This window comes from Heloderma suspectum, chromosome W, assembly GCF_057233095.1.
Source record: "Heloderma suspectum isolate Gila_16-S chromosome W, 16-S_ref, whole genome shotgun sequence".
Lineage (NCBI taxonomy): Eukaryota > Metazoa > Chordata > Lepidosauria > Squamata > Helodermatidae > Heloderma > Heloderma suspectum.
In genome coordinates this window covers 65,661,602-65,684,113 of record NC_139475.1, presented here as the reverse complement: position 1 = coordinate 65,684,113, position 22,512 = coordinate 65,661,602, and the positions used below count along the sequence as shown (strand labels likewise).

The window sequence follows — 22,512 nt, the reverse complement described above, 5'->3', positions numbered from 1 at the left end:
ACTTCGAATTGTGCCCGGAAACAGACCGGGAGCCCGTGAAGCTGTTCTAGCAGGGGAGTGGTATGCTCCCTGTAGCCAGCCCCAGTCAGCAGCCTGGCAGCCGCTCTTTGCACCAGCTGAAGTTTCCGAACACTCTTCAGAGGCAGCCCCACGCAGAGCGTGTTACAGTAATCCAAACGGGATGTAACTAAGGCCTGTGTCACTGTGGCCAAGTCAGCCATCTCAAGGAACGGGTGCAGCTGGCGCACGCGCTTTAGCTGTGCAGATGCACTCCTGGGCACCGCCGAAACCTGGGCATCCAGGCTCAGGGCTGAATCCAGGAGTCCACCCAAGCGGCGAACCTGGGTCTTCGGGGGAGCCTAACCCCTACTCCCTGATCTGCCTTTCGACTGACCAGGAGCACCTCTGTCTTGTCTGGATTAAGCGTCAGTTTGTTTGCCCTCATCCAGTCCATTACCGCCGACAGACACCGTTCAGCACCCCAACAGCTTCCTTGGAATTAGATGGAAAGGAAAAGTAGAGTTGGGTGTCATCAGCGTACTGGTGAGAGAATTCCTATCCAGCTCCAAATCGTGATTCCCCTCCTCTAGTGGCAATATCTCAAAGAAAAAAAATGCTTTCTACATGTCAGGAAATGAAGGGTAAAATCCAATGTAAGTCCTACATAGAGTAGACCCATTAAAATGAATGGGACTTCAGTTGGCTAACATAAATCCCAGTCATTTCAATGGGTCTACTCTAAGTAGGACTTATATTGGATTTTACCTGGAGGCTGCAGTTCAATACCTACTTACCAGGGAGTAAACAGCACTGAACTCAATGGGTCTTACATCTGAGCAGACATGTATGGCATTAAGCTCAAGGTCGACAGCAGGGGTGGGCCATTTGTGGCCCACCAGATGTCTTGGCCTACAACTCCCATCATTCCAAGCCAATGCTGAAGGATGATGGGTTGTGGGTTGAAACATCTCCACCCCTGGTCTACAGACAGGGAAGGTCTCTTGAAGAGAATCAAAATGGAAGGCAGGCAAAATGCATGCAGGGAGGATCAATACATTCCAAAGATAGGATGCGGAGTCTAAAATCAAATGTATGTGTTTTAAAGTGCTTTGATGATGACCCACGTACAAGTGAGTGGATCAGTCTATTTCTGGTCCATGTAGCTTTTGCACATTTTCACCTATTATTGTTGTTGTTGTTGTTATATTTTTATTTTATTTATTTCTATACCCCCCAATAGCCAAAGCTCTCTGGGAGGTTCACAACAATTCATGAGATAAAATACAGCATAAACATTTAAAATATGCAAAATTTAAGAACAATTTAAACAGCTAAAAACCATGTAAATAAAATAATAGACCTGTTCAAACAGCTGGCATAATGCCCCATCTTATGCCATTAAATGCCTGGGAGTAGAGACAGCCTTACCCTGGTGCTGAAAACATGACAGTGTTGGTGCCAGGCAGGCCTCTGTGGGGAGCTCATCCCATAATGGGGGCAGGGGAGGGGGGGAGCACTGAGAAGGACCTCTCCCTTGTTGATGCCTTCTGAGCCTCCCTTGCAGGAAGGCCTCAGTTGTCAATTGTAGTGTCTGGGTAGGTTCAGGTCAGGAGAGGCGCTCCATCAGGTATTGTGGTCTCAAGCCATGTAAGGCTTTATAGGTTAAAACCAGCACCTTGAATTGGGCTCGGAAACATGCAGACAGCCAGTGCAAGCGGGTGATTTTAAACTGCCCATCCAAAGAACACCAGGGTGATGTACAAATCAAGACACCCAAATGGTCATATAAACCTAAAATACAATTTATACCACCATCCCCCACCCCCCATCCTGAAAAATGTTTATCTAAAGGCACATCTCTTCCCACATGTACCTGCTCAGACCCTTGGGTCATCTTCAAAAGCCCTCCTCTGGGTACCCCTGCCAAAAGAAACTAGACAGATGGCTATAAGAGAGAGGGCCTTGCCAGTGGCAGCCCCCTACTTCTGGAAGAAACTCCCCGAAGAGGTTCACCTGGCACTGATATTGTTATCTTTTCAGTTCCAGGCAAAGACCTTTCTTTTCTCCCAGGCATTCTAGAGCCCTAGTTCTAGGTTATTCCTGCCGTTTTAATGATGCCTGTGATTTTTATTGTTTGGCATTATATTGGATTTTATTCTTTCAAATATTTGTATTGTATTTTATATTTTGAACTGTGCTATGGAATTCTAGTTTTTTAAATGGTTTGCAATCTGCCCAGAGAACATTGGGTATTGGGTAGATTAGAAATGCAATAAATAAAAGGAAAGCTGGTGTTTTACACTGCAATGTTTCACATTTTATATCTATATCTATATAGATGTGTGTGTGCGTGTGTGCGTGCGTGCGTGTATATAAATTTATAAACTGGATGCGCTATCGTTGGTCACTTGTTTTGTTTTGGAGTGCTGTATCATGCACATTACATCACCTACATATCGGCTTATTCAAAGTAAAATAAAATCAATCAATCAATAAAACTTGTACTGTCACAGAACCCCTCCCTCCGCCCTGAAAAAGTTTTATCTTGCACACAGGCCCCCCCTCCCCCCCAGGCTCCCTCTCACCTCCTCCAGAGTTGCAGTTGGGGGACAATTGCCCATTGGAACAGGTACACATATTAGGCCGTGAACAGAATCCATCGCCACAAGAGTTCCGGCAAATCGCTGTCGGCAGGAGAGAAGAGAAAGAATGAGAGACAGAATGCTGCTTTAAATCAGCTTTCCCAACCTGGTGCCTTTGAGATGTTTTGGACAACAACTCCCAGCATTCCTGATCATTGGCCATGCTAGCTGGGGCTGATGGGAATTGAACTCCCATACCTTAAGGTGTCCAGTCAACATCAGCCGGCTCCGTCATCTGCCCAAATTCTGCCTAGACTAATCGCATTTGGAAATTAGCTCTTATGATGAACCGGGATTCTTCCGAACTTAACCTCAGAACCCGCTCTCAACAGCTTAGGCTAAGAATGAGTGAAAGATGAGAAGGCCTCTGAGCATGTGTAGAGACTGTGTAAACCCAACCTGGCCCAGAAAAGTCCCACTGCGTGTATTGGTAAAGAGGACAAAGAACTTGGTGCTTGTTGGCAGCTGGGGGTAGCTTCGGTAAGAATCCCAGCTTCCATTGAAAATGAAATGGCAAACTTCTAGTCCATATGGCTGATAAAAAATACATTTTTAAAAAAGTGTGTGCATGCCTGGGAGGAGCAGGTCTCCTCCATTGTGTTCATGTTTGTTCTTCTGGTTTGCACAGACCTGCCTTGCCACACCTGCTGAATTCAGGTTCAGTTGTGAGAATATGAAAAATTAATTCCAAAATTGGACAATGTGCAGTTTGTTGACACAACCAATGTGTTGAGAGCCAGTGTGGTGTAGTGGTTAGAGAGCTGGACAGAGATTTGGGAGACCCAGGTTCTAGTCTCCACTTGGCCATGGAAGCTCACTGGGGGACTTTGGGCCAGTCATTGACTGTCTGCCTAACCCACCTCACAGGGTTGTTGTGAGAATAAAATGGAGAGGAAGACAATGTAAGCTGCCTTGGGCTCCTTTGAAGGGGAAGAAAGGTGGGATATAAACATAATAATCATAATAAATAAATAACCAGGAGGGTGAGGGGTCTGGAAACCAAGTCCCATGAGGAAGGTTTGAAAGAGCTGTGTACATTCAGCCTGGAGAAGAGAAGACTAAGAGCCATCTTCAAATATCTGAAGGCTTGCCCTGCAGAAGATGGGGCAGCCTTGTTTGCTGTTGCTCCAGAGGGTAGGACTAGAACAGACAGATTTCAGCTAAATATCAGGAGAAAAATACTAACAGTAAGTGTTGATTGGCAGTGAAACAGGCTGTCTTGGGAGGTGATGGCTCTTTTTTGCTGGAGGTATTTAAGCAGAGGCCAGAGAACTATAGGTCAGGATGCTGCAGTTGTAAGATCCTACATTTAACAGGGGGTTCGACTAGATAATCTCTGTTGTCCCTTCTATGACTCTATGTTTCTATGCTTTCATGTCCTTTCTTTCAGTTGCACCTTTAATCCCGCAGGAGTGGGGGGACCTCAGCCCCTTAGGCCAAATTGGACCCTCCTGGGGTCCAAATCTTACTCTCTAGTGCTGCCCAGATGGCCACGCCCCTTTCCCACTGATCATCTGGTGGTTTCCTGGCTTTGGCAAGTCCCCCTCCCCCATTCTAAGAGGCTGAAATGCCTCCCCTAAGTCTTAGTTACTGTCAGTAAGAACTTTAAGCTAAAATATATTGGTATTTCAGATATTTTGGCCACACCCACTACTAGAATGTAGCACCCAAGAGTTTCTCCGAAATTGGATCTGGTCCTCAGGGTGTGATAGGTTCTCCACCCCTGGTCTAACCAGTGGGTGCTTGCTGTCCTATGCCTTGGTAAAACAACTCACTAAAAGAACTTGAGTGCCATTTTGGGTAGAAAGGCGGGGTACAAATTAAATCAAACCAATCAACCGATAAACTTTGATGCGATCAAATTCTGATTGCTCCCCCCCCCCTCGGGTTTTATCAATATGCCTGTGTGCACTGCCAACCCATAGGGGACGGAGGAAGATGTAAACTGACAGAAAGGTTCAGCAAACTGCACATTATTGCATAATGCTCTGGGCAAAATTCAGAACTTTTTAAAACATTGAACCATGGAGGATTGGTCTGTAATAAGCAGTAGCAAGTCCAGGAAAATGTGAACCTATAAAATCCAGGGGAAAATTTGGAGGGGGAGGATTTTCTGGTCCATTCCTAACTCACAATGCTCAGAAAAACCCAGAAGTCCAGGGAAATGTCAAATAGTAATTTCTGAACAGCAGGGATTTCTGGATAATTACAAATCTGGTCCTAAAACATCTAATAATGAGAAGAAATGAAGGCAACATTCCCTTGATTGCGGAATTGGCCTTTCCAGCTGCGGAACTGGAGTACCTTCGGGCAGTGGAGGCTGGTAGCTCTGATTTTGGTGGGGCTCTGAACCCATTTTGGGTTTTAGTCAGACCCAGCCAGAACTCCAAAGGAGCTATCCAATGTGCTGAAGCCCACCCCCCAAATAGGTTCAGCACCTTGGATAGCTCCTTTGGAGTTCTGGCTGGGTCTGACTAAAACCCAAAATGGGTTCATAACCCCACTGAGACCAGAGGCACCAGCCTCCACTACCTTCGGGCAGAATTCAGTTTCCTTCTAGGCCAGAGGTGGGCAACCCATAGCTGGCAGGCTGCATACAGCCTCCGCTGCCCCGCCCCCCCATTGCAAAATACCCCCGACATCTGGAGCAGCTACAGAGTGCCAAAAGGGTCAAACATAGCTTGCAAGCAAGCTAATTTTGAGTCTTTAGACATTCTGTAGGCATGTCAGATGCCATTTTCATTGTTAAAAAAATACTATTTTGGTACTGTGGGTGGGGGGAGGTGTTCTGGGAGGCAAAAATTCCCCCTGGAGCTCCCAAAATTGCCCACCCCTGTTCTTGGCAGATATAGGTTGAGGCTTCTGCCAGGCAGGTTGCAACTCCCACTTCCTTCTCTTTGGAGAAAGAAGCTGCCAACCAGAACAGGGGCATCACACCCCTACCTGGAGAGTAGCATACTCACGGATGATGCACTGGTTCCTGCCGGGGAGGGTCTTCCACCCAGGACAGCAATACAAGTGGAATCGGGATCCACAGACGTTGGGCCTGGAATTCAACATGGATACATTGAGTGCACGGGGATGCAGTCCCTGCTTCCCTCGCCCTCTGAATGGCAGAGAAATCCATCAACGTGGAAGAGGCTGTCTTAGAGTAAGTCAGACCATCCATCCATGCCAGCATTGTTTACTGTGACTAGCAAAGCTCTACAGCAGGGGTGGGGAACCTTTATGCTTCCTGTTGACTACCGTGGGAAATTAGAAAAACACAGTACCTTTTTTCTCTTGGTCAGAACTGGATCATAATTTCAGGCATAGGAGCCCCCTAGAATTTCAGAATTCTGAAATTCACCCCATGAAGCTGTTTAGTGGGAGATTCAGGACAGATAAAAGGAAGAACTTCTTTGCACAGTGCATAGTTAAGCTATGGAACGCGCTACCACAGGATGTAGCGATGGCCACCCATTTGGATGGCTTTAAAAGGGGGTTGGACAAATTCATGGAGGAGAAGGTGATCAATGGTGGCTAGTCCTGATGGCTGTGTGCTCCCTCCAGTACCAGAGGCAGTGAGTGTACAGCAGTTGCTGGGGAACATGGGCAGGAGGGTGCTGTTGCACTCATGCCCTGCTTGTGGGTTTCTGGTCGACAACTGGTTGGCCACTGTGTGAACAGAATGCTGGACTGGATGGACTCTTGGCCTGATCCAGCTAGGGATGTACAGATCCCCTTACCTGGGGTCCATGGGGGGGTCCACTGGCAGGGGGAGGTGATCCGGTCCTCCCCCCAGAATCCTCCCCAGCTGGCTCCACTCCGTGGGGAATCTGTGGAACCGCCGACTGACTCCGGCTGCTGCTGGACTTCCGGCCGCGGCCGGTCTGCAGACGCAAATGGCATCCAGTAAATGGCATCCGTTGGCCATGATTGGCTACGTAAATATTTACGTAGCCTATCACAGCAAAGAGCAGGGATGCAAATGGTGTAGGGGATGCCATTTGCGTCCCTGCCATTGGCCGTGATTGGCTACGTAAATATTTACATAGCCAATCATGGCCAACGGCAGGGACGCAAATGGTGTCTGCTATGCCAGGTGCCATTTTGTTCCACAGACCGACAGTGGATGACTGCGGAATGAAGACGGCGACCTGGACCAGCTGCCACCAGGTAGGTTCTGTCCCGGGGGGATTTCGGGGGGTGGCGGGGGGTTTAGTCCGTTCCGCCACGGGCACCGGGGGGCCGGATTCCAAAGAATCCAGCCTCATTGGAGTCCGTGGCGGATTTCTCCGCCATCCCTAGATCCAGCAGAGCTCTTCCGATGTTCTTACGGTTGGCATTACTGTTTTCCGAGAAGCTGTTTTCCTGTTACTGAATGGCACATCTCATTGAGGAGGTCCTGGTGAAGCTTCTAAATAACCTCCGGGATTCTCCAGAATGCAGTTTGAAAAGCACAGCTTTAAATCAATGCAAATTGGACTGGCAGCAAAATGTTGTCACATGGAATGCTCTCTGTTCACGATTTTAGCCACACCATTGCGTTCTCCCACTCCTCAAGCATCCCACTCTCAATGAGCATGCTCAGTCCTCTCTGGGCTGTTTTAGGTGTTTCCCCACCACCATTTTTGGGTGGGTGGTGGGTGGGGTTCAGCTTTTTCGTACTTCTGCAAACTCTGGGGCTCCCCTGAGCCTGCTGAAGCCTCATGCGTGGGTGGTGCCATTTTGGTTCCATAAGGAACAGCATGCACACCCTGAACATCAGAAATAGAGAGAATGAGACTTGTGTTTTCTATGAGTTTGCCTGGCTGTTGAGCAAGTTGTTAGAGGCACCTCATCTGCAGAGGTCAAGTGAATGGTGAGTACAGAGGGGCTTTGTCCATAGTTGCAGCTCACTATGGTTTCTTTCCAACTAAAAATGTGGAAAACTGCACCCCCTTGAAGTAGTAGATCAAACTGGGCCAGGAGGACCAACAGGTTGACTCAGTATAGTTTCAGTTGTGTGTGTTTCCTTTTAAGAGATTCTACTTGTCTCAGTGTGTCTTGTTTTTCTTGTTGGTTTGTTTATCTGTATTTGGTAAAATCGATACATATGCTAGCAGTAAAAAGAGAGTCCTCTGTTGATGTTTGTGGCTTTTTTAGACCACTAGATGTCAGTAATGCCACTAGGAAGTATTATCAACATACTTAAGGATTTGCAGATTTTCTTCCTTCCCTCTTTCTGACCTAAAACTAGCATTGTCTAGGCAGGTACTATAAATGGGGTTGCTATTGCTTTGCTGCACCAAAAGATCTCTGAGCTCTGGACCAGGATAAATTATTCTAGTTTAGTCTACAATGTTTTATTGTATTTGGCTAATAGCCATTACAAACAACATGACATCATGCAGTAACAGAACATAGACAGAAATCAACAACATAATATCCATTGCAACCAACATAACATCATGCAATAACAAAAGTTAATGGATCACCTGCACAGTCAACTTCAATAGCATTCAGAGTGATTGCATGAATATGTTTTGTGGCCTTAGGAAACAGGGCTGTTTTGCATGTAACATAAGGGTCACAATCTGATGGTAACTAGCAAATCTTGACATAGATACTTTTGTCGTTGTTCAGTTGTTCAGTCATGTCCAACTCTTGGTGACCCCATGGACCATAGCACGCCAGGCCTTCCTGTCCTGCGCTCTCTCCCAGAGCGTGCTCAAGTCCATATTCGTTGCATCGGGGATGCTATCCAGCCATCTCATCCTCTGCCGTCCCCTTCTCCTTTTGCCTTCAGTCTTTCCCAGCATCAGGGTCTTTTCCAGGGAGTTTTCTCTTCGCATTAGGTGGCCAAAATATTGGAGCTTCAGCTTCAGTCTCTGTCCTTCCAATGAGCACTCAGGGTTGATTTCCTTTAGGATGGACTGATTTGACCTCCTTGCAGTCCAGGGGACTCGTAAGAGTCTTCTCCAGCACCACAGTTCGAAAGCATCAATTCTTCGGCGCTCAGCCTTCCTTATAGTCCAGCTCTCACAGTAGATACTTTTACCCTGGGATAAATTCTTCCAACTAAATGGAATGTCTTGAGCTAACCAAGAGAAATAAGCTTTACAAAGGAACTCAGTGGGACTCATTATGAGCAGACATGTATTGGATTGCACTGTTAAAAATGTTTGTTCAGGGGTGTGGAATTTTTTTCAGCCGGAGAACTGAATTTGATTTTGGAGATGCTCTCCGGGACACATTCCAGTGATGGGCGGGGTCGAAGGCAAATGAAGCTGGGGCCAAAATTCAACGAGTGCCAGCCTATTGTAGCTTCAAGCTCTTCCTGCCAGTCACTCAGCCTTCAGAGAGGCATTTCAACCTTTTAGGATGGGGAAAAAGCTGCACAAAAGCTGGGAAACCACCAAACAATTTGTAGTTGGGGTCAGGGGGAAGAGGGTGGAGCCAGGGGAAAGGGGGCATGACCTTCTGGAGAGCCTCAGAGGCTGGATTTAGCCCCAGGCCCTTGGTTCCTCACCCCTGCCTCAACTAAATGCTAGGCTTGATATTTTGCCTTGCCGGAAGCGATTAGACTTGGGCCAGTGTTAACTAATTAATTTCACACTATATCTTTCCAGGGAACCTATTCAAGAAGATGTCACGTTCTCAACGCATTTGTGAAAATCATCGACAAAATAGTGAATCTAATTTAGTCATGATAGGCAAGTAATAAATTGAAAGCTACAATTTTTCACAATACGTCCAAGGTCTATGCTCTTTTTAATCACACACAACCCCCACCCCTGGACAACACCAAGAAGTACTAGTTCTCAAATGTTTGGCGTTACTGTATAACATGTTCAAGCATGAGCTAAAAATGTGCTAAATCCCAGGCGGACTCTGATAGAAGTTAGTTGTTATTTAAGTCCAACTGAAATCCTCAGAGTAGGACTGAATGTTTAAAAGCCTTTGATTTCAATGGGACTAAAGCGGTGACAAATTCTGCCAGATTTTTGGCTGGGTTTTAGAAAGCTTTTTGTGCGCTTGGCATAAATTACTTAACACTAGTTAAATATGTTCTGTTTATTTTGTATTTTACTTTCTAGAATGTACTTTCTAGAATATATATATATAATGGGGGGGTGTTTGTGTATAGAAAAATTAGATTTTACTCAGGTGCATTATATGTCTGATATATTCATGACTTCAGAAAAAGGGGAGTCAATTTTTCCCATTGTTCTTTTCCTTGTATAACATGAATCACTGAGGAGATAAACAGGACAGGTAATGTTATATATTGTTCCCTGTCCCCCCACGTTAACTATTACATTTTAAGTAGTCCATGTTTCTCTTTGCCAAGTATTTTTTATTCCTTCTTTGTCCCTCAGAGGTTGCTTGTCAGAAGTGGTAATTTTCTTAAATAGTTAAATATAGTTCAATATGTTCTGTTTGTGCTTTACCTTCTAGAATTGTATATATGTGTACACACACACACTTAGAAAGTGTAGGATAATTTGGATTTTACTCAGCAGCATTATAAGCCTGATTTTACTCATGACTTCAGCAAGACAGAGAAATGTGGTGTTGTGTGTGTGTGTTTTCTTAATTGTTCTATTGCTAATATAAAAGAACATCACCGAGAAGGTAAACAGAATGGCTGATGTTTTTGTGTGTCTTGCTCCCTCTTCCATGTTTTGAATATTCCACATTTCTCTTTCCCCTGCTTTTTCTCATTATTCCCAGAAGACTGCCTGTTTAAGGAACCGGGACCATTCTTTTTCTGATATCGTTCTATTCTGTTTTTGCTGCATGCATATTTACAAATTCGACACAAGCTAGTATATCAGTATTTGTCCCAAATTGCTGAATATATAGTGATTGCGTGTGCGCATGTGCACGCACACACACACACATACCTTGTTGTACTGATGGATGATGTGGAAAAGAGACTTGTGTGGCACTGTGATCGTGGGTTTGAACCGCCTTTGTAATGTTTGTGGAAGCTGAAGCGTAGCAGCAATTCGGACGCTGCTATGCACTACTACAACCACTGGCTTCTTGGGTGCTACATAATACAGGGTGCTTTCTATCTCTCCTCACTCGCCTCCCCTTTCCTGCCACCACCTTCTCTTCTGCCTTCCAGTCAACAAAGCTCCATACCTCCATGGCACGACCTCCGTACATCTTGGGCAACTGACTGGAATATGGGGGAAAGCACATACCAGCACCCATGTTGCAGCTAACTTGCAGTCTCACGTACATTAAAAGAAGGGGAGGGGGGAGATCAAACTGTGATCACAACGCCACAAGTCTCTTTTTCACATCCACACACCTTAGAATGAAAAATTCTTCAGATAGAACTTCCAAGCCCTTCAATTTGGTGCAATTAATGTTGATTTTAACTATATGCTCCGGTAATATTTCTAGCTTGGGGGCCTGAGCTCCATGCTCAGTAAAAGTGCATGGCACACTGTACCACTTCAGAGTATGTGCGTGACCCCCCGATACATGTTTGAAGTGTTCCTCTATATCTTCTTTCTCTTTCACATGCTCGTGCTCTGCAGGAAGCAACCCAATCTTCTCCCTGATCTGCTAATTTTCTACATGCAGGGAGATTTTTATTTTATTTTCCTACAATGGAACATTTCAACGTGTGATCTCTCCCCCGACCCACTTTCTGAAGTGGTACTGTCCATGCGGAGAGGGCAGTATCGTGTCTCCCTTCCAAATTTGTGGGTCAGCTCTGACAAGGAATCCATTGTAAAACCTGTTTGACCTTTACCCAAAGTTCATTTTGTGTGTACCAACAATAAAGAGGATACCACCAAAAGAAATTGCATTGTAATGTATTTCTTCATATCTGAGCAGGGGCAGGGATGGTTTGGTTTTGTAGCAAAACATATCTATAATCTATTGCAGTGTACGATTCTTACTGTAACTCTTTAATACAGCACAGAAACTCATTTTCATCGATCCATGTACTGTTTGTGGGGACAAATCTAATGCGCATACAGGTTGCTAGAGCATAACCTACAAAGACATGTCCATTTTGGCTAGTATGAAATCAATTTGGGGTGAGCTGGTCTGGGAAGGCTTTTTTGGGCTGTGCAACCAGGTTTATAGAACATCTTACATAGCCAATATGATGGATGCTTGAGTTATTATAAATTGTAACTATTAGCACAGAACAAGCAGAGTAGATTTCCCTAAGCCCCTCCACCCACAGTCACTGCAATCAAGGGTTTGACATTGGGGAAGGCAAGAGAGGAAGGGGAACAGAAGGAGAGATGAGGGTTATTAGCAAGGTTTGGCTGTGAGGGAGGCACCATTGTACACCTAGCAAATGACCAGATGTGAAGGTAGATGGATCTTCAGGGGGCCATTGAGTGTATGCTTGGGGGCAAGTCGGGCAACATCTGGGAATACATCAACAGCACGTGCAAAATGGCTGTGAATCTTTTCACCCACTTAAATGTTGCCTGGGTTGTATGTTTAGCACATAACCCAGCAGGACTTGCGTGCATGCTGTTGTAACTCCTATATTTATCACCTCTTCCCCATCTCTCATCCCTTCAGATGTGCTGGATTTAGGGATGTATGAGAAATTCCTATCAGCCCATTTTTGATCAAGATTTACCCAGTTCACACTTTCCAGACTGAACATGGGTTCACTTGTAATCTGCGGTCGAAGTCTGTATATTTCCAAGCTTACAATGTGATTCGTGGACACACACACCCCAAATGCATTTGACAGCATGTGTACATTTGAAAAATGTGCATGCAAACACGCATACTTTTGAAAAATGCACACAAGCATGTTTTAATCAAGCTTGTGACTCCTCCAGCAAGAAGATGATCATAGGATCTGTGTATACATTGGAGGCTACAATTCCTCTCCGATATAACCTCCAACATTCTGAAATGCCCCAGTGATCTGTCTCCAGTCCAAAGCAGACTCTCCAATCTTTCTTAGGAGGGAGTAGTGCAGGGGTGTTGCTAGGTTCTTAAAAGATCCGAGGCACAGGCCCATAACACAAATTGTGGTTTGGAAAAATGAATCTTTATGCTTTCTGTTGACTGCTATGGGAAATTAGAAAAAAAAAACCTGAATAGATAAATTTATTTATTTATCATAGAATAGAATAGTCATAGAATAGTAGGGTTGGAAGGGGCCTACAAGGCCATCAAGTCCAACCCCCTGCTCAATGCAGGAATCCAAGTCAGAGCATCCCTGACAAATGGCTGTCCAGCCTCGTCTTGAAGGCCTCCAGTGTGGGAGAGCCCACCACCTCCCCAGGTAATTGGTTCCATTGCCGTATTGCTCTGACACTCAGGAAGTTTTTCCTGATGTTCAGTCGGAATCTGGCTTCCTGTAACTTGAGCCCATTATTCCGTGTCCTGCACTCTGGGATGATCGAGAAGAGATCCTGGCCTTCTTCTCTGTGACAACCTTTCAAGTACTTGAAGAGCGCTATCATATCTCCCCTCAGTCTTCTCTTCTCAAGGCTAAACAGGCCCAGTTCTTTCAGTCTCTCTTCATAGGGCTTTGTTTCCAGTCCCCTGATCATCTTTGTTGCCCTCCTTTGAACCCTCTCCAGCTTGTCTGCATCCTTCTTCAAGTGTGGTGCCCAGAACTGGACACAGTACTCCAGATGAGGCCTAACCAGTGCTGAGTAGAGGGGAACTAGTACTTCCCGGGATTTGGAAGCGATGCTTCTATGAATGCAGCCCAAAATAGCATTTGCCTTTTTTGCAGCCACATCACATTGTTGGCTCATATTCAGCTTGTGATCGACGACAATTTTCTATTCATTTATATCTATTATATATCAAATATCTATTCATTTCATTTCATTTCTATACCGCCCAATAGCCAAAGCTCTCTGGGCGGTTCACAAAACTTCTTCATCTGACCTTCAGACACAATGCAAAGTGTAGCAGGATATTTTAAGTAATATTGTAAGTTCATTTGTTTTGCCATATTTTTCGCTTTGATGACACAAATAACACAAATTTGCATATATATGTAATATATATATATATATGTATGTATATATGTGTGTGTGTATATATATATATATATATATATATACACATCCGAGTCTAAGTGCACCTCTAATATATACATACATGAGTGTGTGTGCGCACACAGGTGTGTGCACACATGTGGTGTGCTTGCGTGTGTGTATAGATTATATACATGCATACAAAAGAAGTGTGCACTGACACCCCCCCCCCCTTCAACTTGGACCCCAATTCAGCATTTTGGAAAACATCCCGCTTCTGCTCGGGCCAATTTGTAGTCAGTCCACTTCAGCTCAGCTCCAAACCTGAGTCAAGGTTTGGAAAAATGAGTCTTTACGCTTCCTGCTGACAACCATGGGAAACTGGAAAAAAAACTGTACCTTTTTTCTGGTCATAACTGGATGATAATTTCAGGCATAGTAGCCCTCTAGAAGGAGATTACACCTGCCCAATGCCAGAAAAATAGGTGCAGGGTTTATGTTTTGATTTTCTTTTAAAGGGAACTGCCAATGACATTTTTTACTCCTTGGAAGAATTGGACAAGAATTTCAGAATTCATTGCCCCATCAGAGGAGATCATGTCTGCCAAATTTCAGAATGCTAGCCACAAGGGTTTTTGTGCAAGGGTGGCCTTGACATTTTGAGGCCTCCGAAAGAGGACATACTTACCTCCCTATGTTCCTTGTGGACCATTGTTCTGAAAATTACAGACAGCCTAGAGTTGTCCCTAAGTAAGAAACCAGCAAACTTTCAGAAGGATAGGTGCGGCAGTCCATGTGGAAGGGGAGTTCTCCAGTTTGGGGGAGGGAGTGATTTGCTTTCCCTTCCATTCACCCCTTCCCCAGTAGTTTTTGGGTAAGTTTGTGTGAAAATGCACAGGGCATGAGAGGTGTCCCCCAGGCAAGAAACCTGCAAAGTTCCTGAAGGATATACATGCATGCATATTTGGAATTACTAGGATTTCTTTACATTTCACCAATGTCAGCAGCAGGGGAACATGGGTGGGAAGGTGATACAGCACTCCTGTCCCGCTCGTGGGGTTTCCCGTGGGCATCTGGTTGGCCACTGTGTGAACAGAGTGCTGGACTAGGTGGACCTTGGTCTGATGCAGCACGGCTCTTCTTCTGTTCTCAAATAGAGAGTGCCTCTGAGCATGTGCAGAATGCTTTTCTTTCACCACTGGGCACTTAGATTCTCTCCCTACCAATTCTATTCCCCTCATCCCTCCAGCAACTCTTCTTAAAACAGATGTCTTGTTTCGTGCACCTCCCCTCTACGTCCTCCTTGTTATGCACAAGCTCTCACTGTATCTTCCTCCCCATAACTTCATTTGTGCCAAGACTTCACCAGGATCCAGCCAATGAGTCTGTTTTCAAAACTAGGGCTAAGTTATGGAGAAACTCTGCGCGTGTACTAAGTGCCTTTCCCTCACCACTGGAGCTAGAGTTCGTGCAAAACACACGCGTGCGCGTGCGCAACAAAACATGCACAGGACTGAGCTGAAAGGGTAGTCAGTTCAGTAGCCGGAACTGGGTAGGCACTGTGGTAAGCCTGCAGTACCATGCTCACAACTCAGGACTTATTTCTGAGTGAACATGCAGAACATCAGGGTGCAACCCTCCCTGCAGAAGTAACTCGTGCTGGAATCCTATGCACGCTTTCCTGAGGGTAAGCCTCATTATAAACGTGATGGGGCTTCTGAGTAGGCATACATAGGATTGCATAAATGAGCAGTATTTATCTCCCCTCCACTTAAAAAACAAACCCCAAACTCCTCTTGTTATTAAAGCGTTCTGTTCAGAGGAACACAGGAAGCTGCCTTGTACCGAGTCAGGCCCTGGGTCCATCTAGCCCGGTATTGTGGACTCTGACTGGCAGCAGCGGCTCTCCAGGGTTTCAGGCAGGATGCTTCCCTAGCCCTGCCTGGAGCTGCGGGGGGTTGAACCTGGGGCCTTCTGCATGCCAAGCGTGTGCTCTGCCGCTGAGCTACAGCCCTTCCATTGCTGGATAATGGCGACTGACAAACAAAACCGCCCCAGATGTGTTTCTCTGCAACCATGTGAACCCACTCTTCTCAAAGGCTTGAGTGAGGCGGAGGAGACAAACCAACCCTCTTGGCTGTTTGCATGAAGTCAAGTACAGTTCAGAGCCTCTCTTGCCCACCAAAGAGAATTCGCTTTCAGAATTCCCCAAGATAGGCTCTGGGTGGAATAAAGAAGGGAAAGAAAGAACAGGATAGGGGAGGAAGAAGAAAAGAAGAATGGCGATTGGAAATGCAGTGGGGGGGGGGGAGGTAGAGAGCGTTCCCTAAGCCAAGTGGCTCCTTTCAGAGAGGTGGTACTTCAGAGGAATTTAGGAGGCTGTGCAGGGTTTGCAAGGATTGCACGTACTTAAATGAACTTTATGAGGTGAGGTGAGGTGGCTGAGGCCTTGTCTAGCTTTTTAACACTGTGGAACCCATTTAAAAGCCCCAGCAGTTTCTCGATCATGACGCCACATAGTCCTAACCCTCCCTTTGGGATTATTTGAGTCCTACAGCTATTAGCAGAAATTAAAGTGGAGGGGGAGAAAGAAGTTCATGGAGGCTGACTGGATCCTTTGCTGTACTGAAGCGACTACACCTCTGCAGAATCCAAAGGTTCCAGCTTGGGGCAGTAAAATCAGATGCTGTGTGAAATACCAGTATTTCACATGGAGCTCTTTCTTCCCTTCCTTCTCCCTCTTCAGAATGTCATTGCAGGCAAGCTCCCAACAGTGGGCATGTAAGAGCAGAAAAGAAAAGCAGGGGGAGAGAGGTTTTTGCACCTCAAAAAAACCCTACACCAGAGATTAGGGATAGTGACCTCCTAATGGTCACCTTAAACACCTTCTGATTAGGATCCCTAATCCCCTGGGTGGCTTGACAGTTTTTACTTTTTGTTTTAGACTTTGAGAAAAGGACATTTTACGCATGGCTAGCGCAAAAGCCACCGGACCTAACTGTCTGAAATTTGGCAGGTTCAGTCAGCTCCATAGGGCCTGCTAGGTCCCCAAATTCCATGGATTTATGTGGGAGCGCAAAAAAATTATAGCTCTTTACTTTGACAGCTTTTCTTTGGAAAAGCAAATTGTACCTGTGGCTAGCACAAAAGCCACTGGATCTAACTGTCTGAAATTGGGTAGGTTCAATCAGATTAATGGGGGCTACAGGGTCTCCAAATTTCATGCACATATGTGGAAGCACCAAAAAAATATAGCTCTTTGCTTTGACAGATTTTCTTGAGAATAGCAAACTTTACCTGTGACTAGCACGAAAGCCACTGGACCTAACTGCCTGGAATTTGGCATATTCAATCAGTTTCATGGGGGCTACCAGGCATCCAAATTTCATGTATTTATCATACAAACTAAAAAGGTTCTGGCCGTTTTTGTTTTCCAATGCAAGCCAATGGGAAAAAGTTTTAAAAAATGGCAATTAAGACGGTTCTGGGGCACAGCTCAAAAGATCCGGGGCCCGTGCCCAAGTGGGCCCATCATCTAACGACGCCCATGCAGATGGTCATGCCCCTTCCCCTGACCCCACCTCTTTCCCCTCCAACGACCAATCGTTTGGTGGTTTCTGGGCTTTTGTGCAGTTTCCCTCCTATTCGAAAAGGTTGAAATGTCTCTCCTAAGGCTTAGTGACTGGCAGTAAGAGCTTGAAGCTACAACAGGCTGGTAATGTGGTGCTTCTGAGTGGTTCGCAGCCTGTTACATTCTGGGCCAGGGAGAGAGACTGTGGAACCCTTGGTGGCATGCTGCGATGAGTTTGCGCGGCCTTTGAAGATAAAGTCGCTCAGATTCGCTGTGAATTGGACACCACGATTAATGCAGTTCCATTGGTAGAGGCGTCCAGAGCACCGTCTGGTCCAGCTCTATTGGATGAGTTTCGCTTATTGAGGCCCGAGGATGCGGACAAGGTGCTTGGCCAAGTCCGGTCGACCGCTTGTGTGCTCGACCCTTGCCCTTCATGGCTTATTACACCACACGAGGAGGGGATGTCCGGCTGGGTCCAGGAGGCTGTAAACTCCTCGAGAGAGGGAGCGGTGCCGGCCGCTTTAAAAGAGGCGGTAATCAGGCCACTCCTGGAAAAGCCTGACCTGGACCCGCAGGACGTTAGCAATTATAGGCCGGTGGCCAACCTCCCCTTCCTGGGCAAGGTGCTGGAGCGGGTGGTTGCGGGACAGCGCCAGGCACTGTTGAACGAAACGCATTATCTAGATCCATTTCAGTCGGGCTGCAGGCCCGGTTTGGAACGGAAGCTGCCTGGTCGCCCTGTGGGATGACCTCTGCCGGGAGAGGGACAGGGGGAGCGCGACCCTGTTGATTCTCCTGGACCTCTCAGCGGCTTTCGATGCCATCGGCCACGGCACCCTTCTGGGTAGGCTGTCTGGGCTGGGAGTTGGAGGCACGGCACTGCAGTGGCTCCGCTCCTACTTGGATGGCCGACTCCAGGAGGTCGTGCTGCGGGATTACTGCTCTGTGCCATGGCAATTACGCCATGGGGCTCCACAGGGCTCTGTTTTATCCCCCATGCTGTTCAACATCTACATGAAACCGCTGGCGGAGGCTATCCGGAGGTGCGGGCTGAGGTGCCATCAATATGCGGATGACCCCCGCTCCGCCTCTCGTTCTCATCAAACCCAGCCGAGGGCGAGGCTGTTCTGAATCAGGGCCTGGGCACGGTAATGAGGGCCAATAAACTGAATCTCAATCCAGGCAAGAGGGAGGTGCTGTTAGTGGGTGGCTCCTCTGCCCGGCTAGGCGATGTTCAACCTGTTCTGGAGGGGGCTGCACTCCCCCAGCGGATCAGGTTCCTAGTTTGGGGGTGCTCTCGGACCCAGAACTGTCGCTTGAGGCACAGGTGAACTCGGTGGCACGGAGCACCTCTTATCAGCTTAGGCTGGTATACCGGCTACGCCCTTCTCTGGACAGAGAGAGCCCAGCTACAGTGATCCACGCTCTGAGAACTTCCCGTCTGGATTACTGCAATGCGTTATACATGGGGCTGCCTTTGGAAATGGTCCAGAAACTTCAGCTGGTCCAAAATAGGGCAGCAAGACTGTTCACAGGGACTGGCCAGCGAGCTCACATTATGCCGGTACTTTTCCAGCTGCACTGGCTGCCGGTCCATTTCCGGGCCCGATTCAGAGTGCTGGTGCTAACGTTCAAAGCCCTTAACGGCTTGGGGCCAGGCTATCTGAAGGATGGCCTCCTCCCATATGTGCCTGCCCGGACCCTAAGGTCATCCTCAGTGGCCCTCCTCCGCGAGCCCCTGCCAAAGGAAGTGAGGCGGGGGGCTACTAGGAGGAGGGCTTTCTCTGCTGCGGCACCCCGGCTGTGGAATGAGCTCCCTAGTGAGGTTCGCCTGGCACCTACGCTGTATTCCTCCCGGCGCCAGGTGAAGCCCTTTTTATTCTCGCAGGCATTTTAGCTGTTTAGCTTTTTAGACTTTTAGCTTTGCTGTTTTAAATCTGTATCTTAAATCCTTGTGCTGCTGCTAGGTTTTATTCTGGTCGTATTGTTTACTGTGGTTTTAATGTTTTATATATTTTGTATTGTTTTATTGTGTGCTCTTTGGTCTTAATTTTTGTGAACCGCCGACTTCCGGTCAGAGCCAATGTTGCCCTGGCAGCATTCTGTGGAGTCTCCGTGGGACGCGATCTCAAACAGCTTTTTAAAAGGTTGAAAAACCTTTTCATCTCTCCCCTGGAATTAAAAGGGGAGTCAAGGCAGCATCTGGATGAAGTCTTGGAAGAAAAGTCCTCTTGGTGAAGCAGCAGGGGGGCTGGATTCTGAGACTAGCCTCCCAGAGCTTAATCATCGCAAAAAGTTGTTTTGAAACTCCTATCTAATTAGGAGAAATCAGGGCTGACATGCTCCATTGTAATATATGGATTAAGAGATACCAACAACATCTGAGGGATGGTTGTTAACAATATTTGAGGATATTTGAGGACCTGCAAGATCTGCTTGAAGAGAAACATGGCTACAGCAAGGAGAAAAAAAGGAACTGGATCTCTGCCCCCCCCTCCCTGGTACCTCCTTTGACAAAGGCTCTGGGTACCCAAGATACAGTGGTGTTACTTGCTCTGATAAAAACTTTGTCTCGCAATTTGCTGAGCAGGCTAAGAGGTTGGATACAATTCAAAATTCCATCACTGCCCTGCAAGGGGCTGTGGACTTAATTAACACTTCTTGGCAAAAAATGGAGGCGAAGGTTAATGAGCTGCAAGATCAGGTGGCAGCGAACGAGACTGCGTTACAAGTTTTTTACAACAATTTGTCTGCCAGAATCTCCCAACTGGAGGCATATCATTGGTATAAAAGATTTGCCTAGTGATGTAAATTTGTCTACTTTTGTAGATAAGCTTTTGCATGAGATACTCCCTGTGCCATCTGATTATTTACTTGATATTGAGCAGGCATTCCGTGTGCCAAATGCCAAAGGGACTGGTTATACGATTATAGTCCAATTTACAAGAATCTCCACAAAAAAGTATATCCTGCGTTTGGCAAGAGGGGGCGGAAATCTTTTTTGGGAACAAGATAAAGTTATGTTATTTCCAGATTACATCAAAGAAGTGGCTGATAAAAGAAGGCAATTCATCAAGGCAAAAAATCTGGCAAAACAAATGAACGTACAATATCACTTAAAATAGCCTGCTATGTTTTGCATTGTTTCTGAAGGTCAGATGAAGAAGTTCCTAAATCATGAAATGGCGGAGGCATGGCTAAATGCAAAAATGCATGAGATTTCTGCTCCAGCCCCATGAACTGGAATCTACAAACATGTTTTGATAACTGGCTATGTTTAGTCTGAATGATTCAGGCTAGGCCAGAGATAATTGCTTATACATATATCCATTTGTTTTCTTTCATCTTTCTCTTTTTTCTTTTTCTTTAAATCCTTCCTCTTTAAAATGGATATGACATACTATAACTAAATATATTGTTTGAGGGTGTATAGAAATATGCAGACTCATTTATATATCTAGTATAAAATATATTACTGATTGTTGTAAGGTTGCTTCTAAGCTTTATTATTATATAACATTATAAACTTCAGCAAAGGAGATTGTTACCTTGTCGTGGTGCTGGAGCTTGAGCACCTCAATGATGTCATGAGCTAAACCGCGAAGGGACACCCAAGATGGGAAGGTCATGGCAGAAAGGTCAGACTAAATACGATCCCTGGGGAAGGAAACGGCAACCCACCCCAGTATTCTTGCCATGAAAACTAAATGGATCAGTACAACCAGAGATTTGTTGGTATACCATCGGAAGATGGGACTCCCAGGTCGGAAGATGGTCAAAATGCTACTGGGGAGGAACAGAGGATAAGTTCAACTAGCCCCAGACGTGATGACGCAGCTAGCTCAAAGCTGAAAGGACAGCTAGCAGCTGATGGTGCTGGTGGTGAATGACAACTCCGATGTTCTAAATATCAACACACCATAGGAACCTGGAATGTAAGATCTATGAGCCAGGGCAAATTGGATGTGCTTATTGGGGCGATGTCAAGATTAAATATGGGGCCGCGGTGGCTTAGTGGTTAAGATGCTGAACTGCAGACCGGAATGTCGACAGGACAGCAGTTCGAGACCCGAGTGCCGCGTGACGGAGTGAGCCCCCGTCTTCATTCCTAGCTCCTGCCAACCTAGCAGTTCGAAAGCAAGAAATTGCAAGTAGATAAATAGGTACCGCCTCGGCGGGAAAGGTAACAGCGTTCCGTGCACCTCGGTGTTCAGTCATGCCAGCCACATGACCACGGAAGCGTCTTCGGACAGCGCTGGCTCTTCGGCTTAGAAATGGGGATGAGCACCGCACCCTAGAGTCGGACACGACTGGTTGGGGACACCTTTACCTTTACCTTTTACAAGATTAAATATAGACATTTTGGGTCAGTGTCAGTGAACTGAAATGGACTGGAATGGGCCACTTCACATCAAATGACCACCAGATCTACTACTGTGGACAAGAGGACCACAGAAGAAATGGAGTAGCCTTCATAATTAATAATAAAGTGGCTAAAGCAGTGCTTGGATACAATCCAAGAAATGACAGAATGATCTCAATTTGAATTCAGGGTAAGCCATTTAACATCACAGTGATCCAAATATACGCCCCAACCACAGATGCTGAAGAAGCAGAAGTAGATCAGTTCTATGAGGATCTGCAGCACCTACTGGATAGTACGCCAAAAAGAGATGTTATTTTCATTACAGGAGACTGGAATGCTAAGGTGGGTAGTCAAACGACACCTGGAATTACAGGCAAGCATGGTCTGGGAGAGCAAAATGAAGCGGGACATAGGCTGATAGAATTTTGCCAAGACGACTCACTGTGCATGACAAACACTCTCTTCCAACAACCTAAGAGACGACTTTATACATGGACTTCACCAGACAGTCGTCGACACCGAGATCAGATTGACTACATCCTTCGTAGCCAAAGGTGGCGGACATCTATGCAGTTGGTAAAAACAAGACCTGGAGCTGATTGTAGTTCAGATCACGAACTTCTTATTGCACAATTTAGAATCAGACTAAAGAGAATAGGGAAGACCCACAGATCAGTCAGATATGAGCTCATGAATATTCCTAATGAATATGTAGTGGAGGTGAAGAATAGATTTAAGGGACTAGATTTAGTAGATAGGGTCCCGGAAGAACTATGGACGGAAGTTCGCAACGTTGTTCAGGAGGCGGCAACAAAAAACGTCCCAAAGAAAAAGAAAACCAAGAAGGCAAGATGGCTGTCTGCTGAGACCCTGGAAGCAGCCCAAGAAAGAAGGAAAGCAAAAGACAACAGTGATAGGGGGAGATATGCCCAATTAAATGCAAAATTCCAGAGGTTAGCCAGAAGAGAT

At 46.2% G+C, this 22,512-nt stretch overlaps 1 protein-coding gene across 1 annotated transcript in view; it reads right to left on the bottom strand.

The window, feature by feature from the left end:
* LOC146334107 (fibrillin-2-like) overlaps window positions 1-22,512 on the bottom strand; it is a 172,520-nt gene that overhangs the window by 138,181 nt on the left and 11,827 nt on the right. The window contains exons 2-3 of the mRNA XM_084825045.1: window positions 5,606-5,688; window positions 2,586-2,684 (exon numbers count right to left, since the gene is read on the bottom strand). Coding sequence (XP_084681171.1) covers window positions 2,586-2,684; window positions 5,606-5,688 — 182 coding nt within the window. The remainder of the gene's footprint in view (window positions 1-2,585; window positions 2,685-5,605; window positions 5,689-22,512) is intronic.